Genomic DNA, 14,294 nt, shown 5'->3' on the forward strand with positions numbered 1-14,294 from the left:
TACAGATGGGCCAGTTGTCATTTATTGTGACAACATGAGTAGTATACACTTGGAAAATAACCCATTCTATCATGCTAGAACAAAGCACATTGAGGTGCATTATCACTATGTGCGGGAGAAGGTTTTACTGGGTCTTATTGATCTAGTTTATGTCAGCACAGAGGATCAAGTAGCTGACATATTCACAAAGGCATTGGGCACAGAGAAGCTGTGCAAGTTCAGAGACCTGCTTGGTATGCAGGAATTGGGATTGAGCTTGAGGGGGAGTGTTGAGATATCGAGCTCCATTCATGATATGCCAAGGTGACCGTTGTGCATTTATGTCACCGACTTGTTAGCTGCAGATGTGGTTAGTACACCGCCCATGAATAATAGCTGGATGACAGCTATCCTTATCTACTCTAGTTCGTGGCTCAGTTAGTATGCCACCTTAGTTAGCTGAGTTTGGTTTGAGACCCACATATAGGGTTCTTCTATTTCTTTGTACTAGAGTTCTTTTGGCTTTCACAACTAAGAAGAGGAAAATTGTTTTCAGCCTCCACCTGTGTGTGTATTCCCCCATTGTGTATGTGAGAAAGCCGCAAGTGAGACTCCTTCCTTCTCTCCCATTTTCTTCACAAAAAATGAAAGGATTAATGGTACAACTCTCATCAATTAATGCCAAAGTTGATGAAGAGGAGATGCCACCGCTCTGTTGCTTAAGGTTATTTCAAAAGTTTATCTAGCCTGGGTAATAACATTACAAAAAGTTCCTAATCCATCATTGGAAAATGTAATATCTTGAGTCTTCACTACTTGATGAAGAAAAGAGAGGCAAAGAAGCTATGGGGGTATCTACTTCAACTCCTAATGGAGCCTTGATTATGACAAAGACTCTAAAATGCTCTCGCTGCAAAAAGAAAGGTCGTAGTGAGTCAAGATGTTATATGAAGGACCCAAAGAAAAAGAGATGTGGCAAATGTCACTTGTGCAAACAAAGCATCTTATCCCATTAGAGGAATTGTCATTTAAGTGGTTTGGGGATACAGTGACTCTTGTGGAATTGTTATATGTGTTCCAGGTATGAAAAGGAACCTACTTTCTATCTCAGCCATCTCGACAAATGTCTATCCCATAAATGCACACTAAAAAGGAAGAGAGCAATATGGTAACACAATCACCATCCAATGAAAATCTCTTGTAATACATTGTCTATTACACTCTTGTGAAATCCTTGCCACTTTGAAAGCAAGCTCTATGTAAGCCAATGTAACTCTTCCTAAAAGTTACATTAAGGGAGGGTGTTGAGAATTGTGCTTTGTAACATTCACTAGAGTGAAATGGTGAGTGGTGTGATCACATGGCATTCTCATTATGAAACACATGGGCACATGGGTTTCATGGAGAGGCTCACATGGAACTTGTCCCTTGTACTTGTGGTTTTGGATAAAAAAAAGTGTATGGATATTGTACAACCAAGTGGGTGCCTTATCTCACTTGGTGGAACTCTTGCCTCTATTTAAATGAGCCTAAGAGAGTCTTTCCTAAGGCTAAAATACAAAGTCCCTAATCTTTGTATAAGTCTTCCTGTGCACTTTCATCATGTGAAGGTTTTTGCTTGTATTTGCTCTAGTTTCATGCTCCCCATGCTCTGCTTCTTAGCACTAGTTTGGTAGAAGGACATAAAAATGTCCTAGGACACTTTTATGTCCGGTTGATGTAGCCACTTCCTAGAATTATTCAAAAGCATCAATAAGGTATTTTGGGATTTTGATTATTTGCCATAATGTCTTATATGCTGAAAAAAACTTGGAATTATTATGGATTGGAACTTGCACCTATTACTTTGAGTTCTACCTAAAGTTTTAAGGTAAACCTAACATCAACATTTCAAGCTATTTTCTCATGTTTTAGATAAAATGGCCATTACTTCTTACGTAGAATGACTTTTCTTAGAGTTTGTAAGTCCTAGAGTCTAAGGATAACTATAACACATATGTTTATATTTCCGTGGAGCTAGATAATCATATTCATTATGATCTATGGCCTTAACTATGATTTTAGAGAATGGCGAGGCAAAAGTTGATCTTTTACAAATTCTTTGACATGTCTAACAAGTTCCGAACTCAACCATACTTCGTAAATGTCTTCGATAGGATATTATGGAGTAGCGTGAGTTTTTAGGGGACCTAATGTCATGTAGAACACCAAATTCAAATCGTATATTGATTGTTCCTTCTATTGTAATTCACCCTAAATTCAAGATACAAGGTTTAAAGTATATCATAAGAACCTTCATACGTTTAAATTATACCTATAGAGTGCCTCTAATCATGAATGATTGATACAAATTTATACAAATTTAAAAAACTTATATGCAGAACACTTATATACGTGATAATTCATGAATGATTGATACAAATTAAAAAAGTTATATGCAGAACACATATACGTGATAATTCAAAACTATAAAAGTGAGATTTAATGGGAACCTATTTTGGTAGTTGATATTAGGAGCACTTAATCTCTTTTAGTTTTAGCCTTTATTGTGATGTGGTGACTTTCCCGTATAATATAATATTGTTATACTTAAGATATGACGCTTTGTGGCTATTATGTGTAGTATATAAAGATGCTTATTTATGAAATGAGACTTATAAGCAACCTCTTAGTCTAACCACTCTTGTTAATTGATAAATTAATCTTGCCAAAATGAGTTAGTGTATGTAGTAAGAGAAGTTGTGTCTCTATAAGAAGACATCTTGTGGCTTTTTATAGTGCAATCTTTACAAATGCAAAGGTAAACTATCCTACTTATGGCAAGGAACTTCATGCCTTGTTTAGTCTCTCAAGAAATGGGAACATTATTTGTTGAAATCTCAAGGCATCATCAATACTGAGCATTAGCCTCTTCAATATTTGACTCCTCTATGAAGCATGGGCAATCTCATACATGTGTATGGGGCATCATATGCAATAATTTCATTTAATCATCAAATGTAAGCCAAGAGCTACCAATAAGCAAGCTGATTACTTTAGTAGGCCCTCTATCCACTCTATGATTGGTACTCATCATTGAAATCTTCCAACCTTTAAAGAGTGGCCTTCTCTTTATCTTTTTGATAAGAGCTTTTAGGATATTCTTGGCATTGTTACCAAAATCTATGTCCATCAAATTCAGAGAATGAAAACCCCATCTTGAATGAGTAGGATGTTGGATCAATATTTAGGAAAGGAAACTAGCCATCAACTTGGCATTGTTACCAAAATCTATGTCCATCAAATTCAGAGAATGAAAACCCCATCTTGAATGAGTAGGACGTTGGATCAATATTTAGGAAAGGAAACTAGCCATCAACTAAAAATGAGGAAAAAGTGCATTCAATTCGCCTATGTGAGGAAACCCTTACCTAATTTCAAATCGTATGATATCACCTAATATTTTGCCAAACTACTTATTTCAATGACGATACTTCAAGCCACGGATAGTGAGGACATTGTTTAGAGGTACAAAGCATATCATAGGTACATCCCTAACATTAAAAATAAGTACAAATGCTTTGAGACTGTTGAATAGGATTGCCTACAAATTTGTATAGAAGTCAAGGGTCAAACTATAGTGGATTGACGGTGATGTTGGGTCAATGCAGCAATGAATGTCATTAATTTTGAGACTTATGAGAATTCAGGTCTTAAGATCTCAAGTCAAGCATTTTAGACCCCTTAAATATCAAATAATTTGAGAGTCATTTCAAAAGGAATGTTGTATCAAGTCTAGTGGGAGTTTCTAGAGTAGTCACAACGTGTGATTTCCACATGCTTTAAATGGAAGAAGGCTGATCATGGTATTTAGTAGTCCTAGGGAGACCATGGATAATTAGTTACAATTGTCAAATTTGATATCCCTACTAGAAACCTAAATTTAGGTAGAGTCAAGAATTATTTATGCCTACCCTGAAGCTCCAATCTTAGAATGGGCCAAATTGTCTAAGATGGACCACACTTCAACCATGAATGATGGCTATGAATCAACTACAAGTGAATCAGAGATGGGTCAATGAGGTAAACATCGACCCTCCAACTTTCTATCCTCTATGTATTATTGTAGCATGTCATTTGCTAGCAACTCAAGCCCAACTCAAGTGTTGCAAAGTGCACAAAAATCTCCAAAATCAACAATGAATAGGCCTTCTCAAGGAAAACCTCCTTCATTAACCACCTACTTAGCAAAAAACCAAATTCATATATCAAAGAACTCCACGTAAAACACCTTCTTACAAATGTTAGGGATATAATACATATGCTCTATACTTATTATCTCCTAAGGTCATGTAATATGTCTCTCTTTCTGTATCTTTTAATTTTACACTTCATGAAGACAAGTTCCTTAAGTTTCTACTTTTGATAAATTTTATCATAACTTGTGTTTGTAACTTGATTTTTCACATACAATTCATTCTCCAAATTATGGTGAACTGATGCTTGTCAAAAGATGTCAAAAACTTTGTCTACAAGATAAACGATGCAATGAGATAATCATCTAATACCATTTTACTATATTAATATGGACGTGCTGTGTAATGTTTCAATCTTATTTTGGCATGTGGAAAAGATGAATCTCTATGAATAATACCTATTTATCAAACATCAATAAAGATAGGGTGAACTCCACTGAAGTTGTGTGCTTGATTGAGACTTAGCACTTTTCTGCCCTCAAGCATTGTAACAATCTAGATGTGACTGCTTGTAAACATAGTGGTGGATGAGGTGGCCATTGCAAGAACATCTCAAATTGGATGTGTTACTAAGATACCATTTTGAAAGAATTTGTGGGGCAATAAAAAAGGCTTGAAGGAAGCATGGCAATGGTTGGTGCAAGAGTCATTAGCACACATCATTGAGTTCTTTGCCACCATTGATCCTGGTATGCTACAGACCGCTCCTTTGGCATCATGAGGATGATGATTGTGTGATGGCTAAGGTTGGTCAAGGAAAGGGACCTTGCTCTTCTCCCAAATGGCATGTCGCATCATTGGCTAAAAGTATCTCTTTGTCATGCCACACGTGAAAAGGAATAGAGAGAAAGTAGTTGAGTAAGAGTGCGACTTTGTAGGGGGAAGTGTATTATATTTGAGTTTCTTACGTCTTAACTTTTCCCATACTTTTAATTTGCTTAACTTCCATGGCCAACATCACTACAATGTGCATCCTCATTGCTTCAATCATATTTCACTCTAGTGCGATTGTTGTGTAAAAATTTCTATGCATTGTCATCATAAGGGCAACACTTTCTAGTGGTATGCATTGATTTGATGAGTACCACATTTGAGTATGGGGTTATGGGGATAACTTCATACAAGAATATTGAGTAAGTACATTAGTGGATTTTTTGGTGATATATCTTAAAAGTTGAATTTAGTCAATTTCGTATTCTCATTTTATATGTAAAGTGGTTGCAATGGTCCCAATGCTATAGTGACAAAAGATGGTAGTGTCTTTTTCCCCATAGACTCTACAAACTTTGGACAAATGAAAATTATACTGTTGCTCTTCCTAACCATTGTGAATAGGTATGCACATAGCTCATCACCTCACTTTGTTGAATTTCTCATATGTGTATAAGAATCTTAGTTAATAAAGGCATCTTCATGTTGGAACATAGGTTATATTTGGCCTAGATTCCGATTTGAGATTTTGATATGTAGTCTAGGTTGTTTCCCAACATAAACCAGCTTTTAAAGAGAGAGATGTCGATATGGAGATGCCAATGGTTCCAATTGTTGATGCATCAAATGCTGAGAAGAAGGTGGTAAGGGAACCGTGGTAGTGTGAATCTATAGCATCAACATTACCATGAGGAGGTCTTAGCTAGTAGATTCAAATGATATGGTGAGTTGGGGATAGAACTAGGGATTGAAATGCTTAGCCCAATGTAAATGTTCTTCTTAAGTATTTTATCTTGCTTTAAAGGGGGTTTTTCCCTTCCCAAGAAGGACAAGAGAGAAACGAACCTTCAAAATGAAGTGCCACTTTAGAAATTTTTTGTTGTGGTGCCTTAAAAATGATCAAAAACATCTTAACTAGAATGTTGACTTCTAAATTACCCTTCAAATTGAAATTCTAGGCTATGCTTCACAAGTAGTTGTAGCTTGAATGAAGAGATTCCGGACTACTTTTTGATTAGCCTTCTCCTTTAGTGCTAGTCGTTGTGTTTTCCCTTCACATCCGGAGTGCCAATAGAAACTCTATATGAAGAGCTTTGCATAAATGGATGCTCAAGTATGTGTGGGGAGTGTAGATTTGTATGTGTGAGAGCATATGTTTATACTATGGTTGTAGAAGAGATTGTGGACTACTTTTTGATTAGCCTTCTCCTTTATTACCAAGGCTGAGTTTGCCCTTCACCTCCGGAGTGTGGACAGAAGCTCACTACAAAGAGCTTTGCATAAATGGATGCTCAAGTAATGTATGGGTGTGTAGATGAGAGCATATGTTTATACTATATTCTACAACTTCACTTTTGCAGTACTTAATTAGTCACTTCTCCACTTTTTGTCACACTGAACACGCATTAACGTAAGCTCGTAGCTCCTTCTATGGATTAATCGCTGCTTGAAGGGCTTCATTCTGCTCAGCCTCTCCTCTCCCCTCTCCATCCTCTCCCTCTCTCCTCCCTGCTCCCTCTCCTCTCCCTTCTCCCTCCCCTCCCTCCCTCCCGCTCTCTCTTCGCCTTCCTCTCTTCAAATAGCGGCACTCCTCTTGTTGCCTCCCTCCCTTTATTTTCCTGGTTAAGGCCCTAGAAGTGTGGGCCAAAGGGCCCTAGTTTTGTGAGCCCTTAAAGGGCTGGACCAAGGCTTCGTGTCTACCCGTCCCTTCACCTTAATCACGTCTCAAGAATCTCCCCCTTAATTTTTTCCTTAGCTGTGCCAACAGGCCTTAGGTTAATTTTGTACTCCCTAACCCCCCATGACATGAACTAATTAATTAATACGTGAATTCTATCGACTTGGGGGCCCTATTAGGGATTTCATAGTAGTGTGTCCTTGCTATGCTTGATGGAGTTTTATGGTTTTTAACCTTAGGGCATGGTCACACATGTCGTCAACTTCGCAAATCGACTAAATTACTTCTTGAAGAAGCTCGAATTGCTTCGCTTGTTAGAGGGAAGTATAGCCCCTCCTTGGGAGGAGGGGCGCTATTGGAGAAGCAGCATTCCTAACTGCATTAAATAGCCTCCAGGCGATGAAACCTTTCCTAAGTGGACTCCATGTCCCACTCAATTCAAATATTGGACTTACAGAGGAGCATGATAATACATTGATACTTACTTTGCTAACCACAACACCACTAGGATCTTACATCAACCCTGCTAACACCTTCTTCCTACTAACTTACACCTTAGATTCTTCTTTTCCTTTTTCTTCCTTTAAAAGGTCACAAGTACTGGGCCCCAATCCATCCACCCAATGACTAGGCCTTGCAATCACTCATGCCATGCCATGCCAATTACAGTGGAATTTGGTGCCACCAAATGAATAACCATCCTCCCAGCAAAGAGCCTCATGTTAGAGCCATACATACAAGTTTACAATAAAAAACTCAGCCAATGAACGTTCCATTTCTCTGCAAACAATCCTTGAGCTTTCAAAATCTAACCTCATCGTGTGAGCATGGTACCCATTTTCAGTTCGACGAATTTTTGGCCTCGCGTGATCATGCCCTTACTAGTGCTGTATTCGTGCTTTGCACATGCATTAAATGCATGAGGGAATTTAGGTTGGTGATTTTGAAATCAGACGGGGGGCATGCCATGTGGAGGGCCTTAGCTTGCAAGGAACATTGGTTCCCTTGCTCACCACATGGCACCCTTGTCTATTAGAAATATAGAGATAGAGAAGAGAAGAGATAGAGATAGAGATAGAGATAGAGGTAGAGAAGAATAGAGAAGAGATAGAGAAGAGAAGAGATAGAGATAGAGACAGAGAAGAGAAGGGAAGAGAAGAGATAGAGATAGAGAAGAGAAGGGAAGAGAAGAGATAGAGATAGAGAAGAGAAGAGAAGAGAAGAGAAGAGAAGAAGACAAGAGAGAGATAAAGAAGAAGAGAAGAGAAGAGATAGAGATAGAGAAGAGAAGAGATAGAGATAGAGAGAGAGAAGAGAAGAGGAGAGATAGAGATAGAGGAAAAGAAGAGATAGAGATAGAGATAGAGATAGAGAGTCCCCATCTCGGATGCGTTAATTTTACGAGCAAAAACCTATGAACAGCTTTATCCGAGCGTGTTTTTTAAGAGATTAATTAAATTGTATTTCTTTAGGAAACATGATTTTTACACTTTTATTTTAACTAGAACTAGATCCCTTTATCATAAACATAGAGACTAGTCACTCATTCATTTTTACATAACATAAATTTTATTATTCATAGACATCCCTTTGTACCCCTGTTATTATCTTAAAAAAGTGTTGAAAATTAATTCCTTTAAGAAACATCCCTCATAATCACTCTCAATGTATTATATTATACATATATAATTATTTATTAAACACATTTATATCAATATGACAAGATCTTTCTAGTATTTCCATAGCATAAATAACAAGATATTTATGGATATGAGTCTAAAGAAGTTTAAATTATTATAAATAAGTATTAATTTGGGCTTATATATCACTCTCATAAAATACATGCAATATTTAGGACTATATATGCAAGATTTTCCAAAATATAACCCCATAGATGTGCTCAAATGGGGTTTTTCGATCAATTTGAGTGGTTGAATGACTCTATTTAGACATTGGATGTGAGAGTTATGTCACTTTTAAAAGTGTTGTCCAAGGTAGTTTTACCAGCGAAACTACCTTGGAAGACCTGCTTCAAAGGGGTTTTGCTGGCGAAACTACCTTGATGGCTCACTTCAATGAGGTTTCTTTAGAGAAACCCTTTCATGACGATAGGTTGAGAGAGTGTTTTCAATGTCACCCCCTATTAAGTAAAAGTTGTAAGAAGGATCATAAGGGAATTTTCATTGAGTAGTCTACTCTACATGTGGGTTTCTTTACTCACCATTCCCAAAGATTCATGTATAAAATAGGCATTGCTAAATACTTTGCATATTTCTAAGTGAAACTATGTTTTCTTCCGATCCATTTTTGCCATATTTTTACATGGTTGGAAGGATTTGTTTTTCCTTCGCTCGGACACTCGAAGATTTTGCTCGAAAAACGATAATCCCCATATTTTCAGATAGAGATAGAGATAGAGATAGACATAGAGAAGAGATGGAGTTCCTGGATTCATCTAAATGTATATATATCCTTCAAATTTGGGAGTGGTTGAAAACATGTGAATCCCTCAGGGAATTGTTGTCCATGCCACTACTGCAAAGGCTGTGGTTTCCCCTCTCCACACATTCGCATGCAACAACAAGGAAAGGCCTGCGGAACCTGACTGGGTACAAGCCAAACTCAACGCTTGCGCCCAAACTCAACGCTTTGCTACGTGGTAATGTTGCGTAAAACTTCAGTTTTTCAAGCCGGTGTATTAAATGCCAATGCCAGTCTGAAAAGCGTTTGTAGGTGCGATGTCCTGGATGGATCACTTAAGCTTTTGGGCCGTCATCTACAGATGAACGAAGTATGCAGCGCTTATGGATGTAGTTCTTCAAACTTCCTACCAGGGGTGGAGTAGCCGAAGCAACCGAGTAAGTGGCACGTTTCTCCACATCATCTTATCGCTTTTGTTAACCATTTGTGGCCCTCACGATTTGGATGATCGACCTTGCAGAACGATATTGATTCTTTAACTTTTAGGCGTAACGCTAGCAAGGAGGCTTTTGGGATAGAATGTCGTAAGACGTCAGAATGGGTGACTGATTCACAAGAAAAGAGGGCACCAAAGACGATTGGTGGGCACAGATTTCTAAGTCAGAATTATGCCTTTTGTGCTTGCTACCAGGGCAAGAGGTTGCCACAGCTGAGTGGGGTTAACGAAATGTGTGCCCATACGATGGAACATCCCGATGAGCTTAGTCTGCTTGAGACAAACAATCTCATGCATAAGTATGCAAAGCGTGGTAGCATGATGGATGCACACTATGTGTTTGACAACATGCCGAAGCGCGATGTGGTGTCATGGAACATAATGATTCTTGGGTATGCCAAGCAAGGCGAGGGTGTGCTTGCTTTGGAATTATATGCACGTGTGCATCAGGATGGTGTTCTGCTGAGTGCTCGAACCTTTGTTGGTGCTTTGAAGGCTTGTAGTAGCCTGGCAGCACTGGAACAGGGGAAGCAACTCGAGAAAGGTAGAGCCATCCACTCCCATATTGCAAAGACTGGCTTTGACTCAGATGTATTTGTGGGAACCACCTTGGTGGATATGTATGTAAAATGCGGGAGCATGGAGGATGCATCGTGCGTGTTTGATCAATTGCTTCATCGTAATGTAGTCTCCTGGAATGCCATGATCCTGGGATATGCCAAACAGGAAAAAGGTGCGCTGGCTTTGGAGTTATATGCACAGATGCACGAGGGAGGTGTCCAACCAAGTGCTCGAACCTTTGTTGGCACATTGAAGGCTTGCAGCAGCCTGGCAGCACTGGAAGAGGTTGATGAGGAAGTTGCAAAAATAGGATGGCGGGACAAAGGTAGAGCCATCCATCATCAAGTACTTATGAGTGGCTTTGAGGGAGATGTATTCGTAGGAACCACCTTGGTGGATCTGTATGCAAAATGTGGGAGCATGGATGATGCACGTCATGTGTTTGATGAATTGTCTAATCGCGATGTGATTTCCTGGAATGCCATGATCTTGGGGTATGCCAAGCAAGAAGAGGCTGTGCTGGCGTTGGATTTGTATTCACAGATGGGTCAGGAAGGTGTCACACCAGATCATCGAACCTTTGTAGGTGCATTGAATGCTTTCAGTGGCCTGGCGGAACTGGAAGAGGACAAAGAAGTTGATGGCAACTTTGCCAAAATAGGATCGCTGGAGGAAGGTAGGACCATCCACTCCGACACAGTAATGAGTGGATTTGAGTCAGATTTATATGTAGGAACCACTTTGGTGGACATGTATGCGAAATGTGGGAGCATGGAGGATGCACGGCATGTCTTTGATGCATTGCCCCAGCATGATGTGGTTTCCTGGAATGCTATGATCCTGGGGTACAGCAAGCAGGAAGAGGGTGTACTGGCTTTGGATTTGTATACGTGGATGCAACAAGAAGGTGTCCAACCAAGTGCTCAAACGTTTATTGGCACATTGAAGGCATGTGGCAATACAGCAGCCATAGAACCTGGAATGGAATTCCATTCTAAAATTTTAGGGGTTGGTTTCGAGACTAATACGATTGTGGCAAACAGTCTTATTGACATGTATGCTAAGTGTGGGAATATGGCTGATGCCAAAGAGGTGTTTGATTCATTATCTTCAAGAGATGTTGTAACATGGAACTCATTGGCTGTGGGTTATGCTCACCAGGGAGAGAGTGAAGCTGTGTTTGATTTATTTGAGAGAATGAGGCAGGAAGGAGTACAGCCAGATGAGGTCACATTTCTTTGTCTTCTCTCTGTATGCAGTCATGTGGGCTTATTGGAAAAGAGCCAGATGTACTTTCAAGCTATGACCAAACAGTATCTCGTAATGCCAACTCTTGAGCATTATACGTGCATGGTCGATATCCTGGGCCGTGTGGGCCTAGTGGAACAGGCAGTGGCGATGGTGGAGAAAATGCCTTTCCGGCCTAGTGTAAATGTATGGGTGACCATATTGGGTGCTTGCCGAAACTGGAATAATTTAGAGATTGGAAGGTATGCCTTTAAAAAGGCAGTGAGGCTGGATGAAAACCTTCCTGCAGTGTATGTCTTGATGGCCAATATATACGCGGATGCAGGTGGACCGTGAAATGGTTCAGATAGTTAGACGCAATGCCCAGGCTTAGAAGAAGCCTATGGTGGACTGAAGGTAGCAGTTTTATGCATACTTTCAGGGGGAAGTATATACGGCATGGAGCTGAAGTATTTTCCTAAAATGGATCCCAATTTGGACTCTCTGTCACAAGATATATGTGATCATGAAAGAAAGATGGGCACCATCAGAAGCTGGGCATGGCTCCTGACAGGATACCAACACAGGTCATAAAATATTGGTGGCTTGCAATGATGATTACAAGCCCACTGCTCTCAAATCAAAGGTTGTGGTGAGACATTATTTGTGGAGATGCAATTCAGATTCATAATTCTGACACCAGAAAGTCTTCATGTGGGGTGCATCTGTAGCTGCATCCATGGAATTGCTCCTGTCCTTTGGGGTCTGTCTGACAAGTCTCGGGTAAGACGAAGAAATTGATGGTTCTTTGGCCATTGCAGCGTGATTGTGGCAGATCCCAGTGGAGGGCATATTGGGCAAGCTCAAAGGCCATGTGGACCTCCCAAATTTTTTTCGTCCCAGTGGTTTGGTGATATTTGCATTAGACGATCTAGGGAATCGTGATGATCAAGGCAGTTGGTGTTGGAATCAAGAACGAAGTGCTTTTGGACTCAAGCTTTTCCTTATTTTGCTCTCTCTCCCCTCCCCCCCCACCTATGTGTGTGTGTGTGTGTGTATGATTTCACACAAAAAAAGTGTGTGTGCACGCATACGTGCGTTGGCCTCTATTTGATGGACATGCGGCGACACAAAGAGACTCTATTGCAGCAGATCAAACAGCAGGGGTGACAGTGGCACAAGAGGCTGACATGTCACAGACTTTTATGCTTTCGAGTCAACCCCAGGACATAGTGGTGTAGAGGAGGAGATAGCCGACATGTGTATAGCATGGATCAGCGGGAAGAGATGATGCGCAGCAGTGGAGACAGGGATTAAGAGACCACACACTGACCAGAGCACGCACGATGGAGGTCGAGCCCATCCCAGCTCTACTTAGAGCGGACCATTCGAGCAAGGCTTCACTCTTGATATGGCCTACTGGATACAGAAATTACAGAGACCATGTCTCATGCCACAAAGAGAGTCGACCCAACACACAGATACGATACATCTTCGCAGCTCACATGCCACTTCGCTATGTAATTTTGCAATTTATTCATCAGTTTGTAGCTCATTTTCCATTAGCACGGATTCGAGATGAGCAAGATAAAGTCCACCTTGCAGCCCCTCATCTTATAGGTGAGGCGGTGACTTGGTGGCAGCATTGGGCTAGTAAGCATACTGACCGAACAATGTTTAAGACGAATTTTGTTTGGGCAACGTTTATGGCCGACCTCAAAGCCCGTTTTCTTCCACCCCAATATATGCTTAACCTGGAGGAAGAGTTCTCTCGTCTCTCCCAGAATGGTTTGCTTGCGTTGATATACACTCATCACGCTGGCGCAACGGTTGGGCGTGACAGAGAGAGCCAAACGGGGAAAGCCCAAGCAGGTCCAGAAAGATGCCAAAGCCCCGTAGCAGTCAAACAACACAGCGGGTAAGGATCAGAAGAAGGACAATGAGTTCCAAAAGAAAGATGGTCAGGCTTCTGGTCAAAAGAGGGAGTCCCTTCTTTGAACGCTGTTTCCACGGTAGTCTTTCAAGGTAAGAAGGAGGGCGACTTCTCAGATCAAAAGAAGATGCTCATTCGAGCGCACGGCACAGCTAACGGGCATCAGTTTATTGTCTTGTTCGATATGGGGAGTTCAGAAGATGCCATCTCCCCTCTGTTAGATTCTCACTGTGCCCACCTGTGAGCCCCCGATTTGAGGGGACAAGGGACAGTGAGAGGTAGGAGGGCTGGGGAGAGAGACTCATCAGGCCGGAACCGGAGGGAGGATAGCATGACAGATATAGGCGACCAGCACACGGGCTGGTCGCAGCCTGCAACAGTAGTTATAAGGGGGCTTTAGGCCTCACATGGAGGCACCAGTAGCAGCACAGACTGGCTGCTCAGGGCACCCTTATATAGGGGCCTATGGCAGGTCAAGTCGGCCCAACTAGGGCCAACCCTGGTCGGTTTATGGGGCCTATATGGTCGGCCACCAGACAAGGTATCGACCCTGTTGGTCGGTCATCTGAAGGGGTCTGGGCAGAGCCTATAAAAGGCCCACTTCTCCTTTCAGCCCAGCATCCAGTGCGATAGTGAAAGCCCTTCTCCAAGGCTGTGTTCAGCACTCAGATCAGGGACAGTTTGAGAGAGAGTTCATCAGTTTTCTCCAGCACCCTGCTGTGATTTGTACTGCTCCCTTGGAGCCATCTTCTGCCCACCATCCGACGGATGAATATACTCTCTCTCTCCATCTATACTTGCTGTTATTTCTGGGTGTGTGCTTGTTGCATCTGT

The 14,294-nt window shown here is 41.0% G+C and overlaps 1 protein-coding gene and 1 long non-coding RNA gene across 2 annotated transcripts in view; both read left to right on the forward strand.

The window, feature by feature from the left end:
* The first annotated feature begins 9,227 nt into the window (after positions 1-9,227).
* LOC147881606 (uncharacterized) lies at positions 9,228-9,897 on the forward strand. The gene is made up of 3 exons (XR_015543913.1): positions 9,228-9,481; positions 9,605-9,680; positions 9,764-9,897. It is a non-coding gene; the product is annotated as an uncharacterized LOC147881606 (long non-coding RNA).
* A 42-nt stretch (positions 9,898-9,939) lies between these two features.
* The window catches only part of LOC147881607 (uncharacterized), a 73,580-nt gene continuing 69,225 nt past the window's right edge, over positions 9,940-14,294 (forward strand). The window contains exons 1-2 of the mRNA XM_087401217.1: positions 9,940-11,880; positions 12,259-12,310. Of these exons, the coding sequence (XP_087257343.1) occupies positions 9,971-11,880; positions 12,259-12,310 (1,962 nt within the window). The 5' untranslated portion in view covers positions 9,940-9,970. The remainder of the gene's footprint in view (positions 11,881-12,258; positions 12,311-14,294) is intronic.

This window comes from Dipteris shenzhenensis, chromosome 30 (genome assembly GCF_047967505.1).
Source record: "Dipteris shenzhenensis isolate YYH24624 ecotype China chromosome 30, Dip_SZ_1.0, whole genome shotgun sequence".
Lineage (NCBI taxonomy): Eukaryota > Viridiplantae > Streptophyta > Polypodiopsida > Gleicheniales > Dipteridaceae > Dipteris > Dipteris shenzhenensis.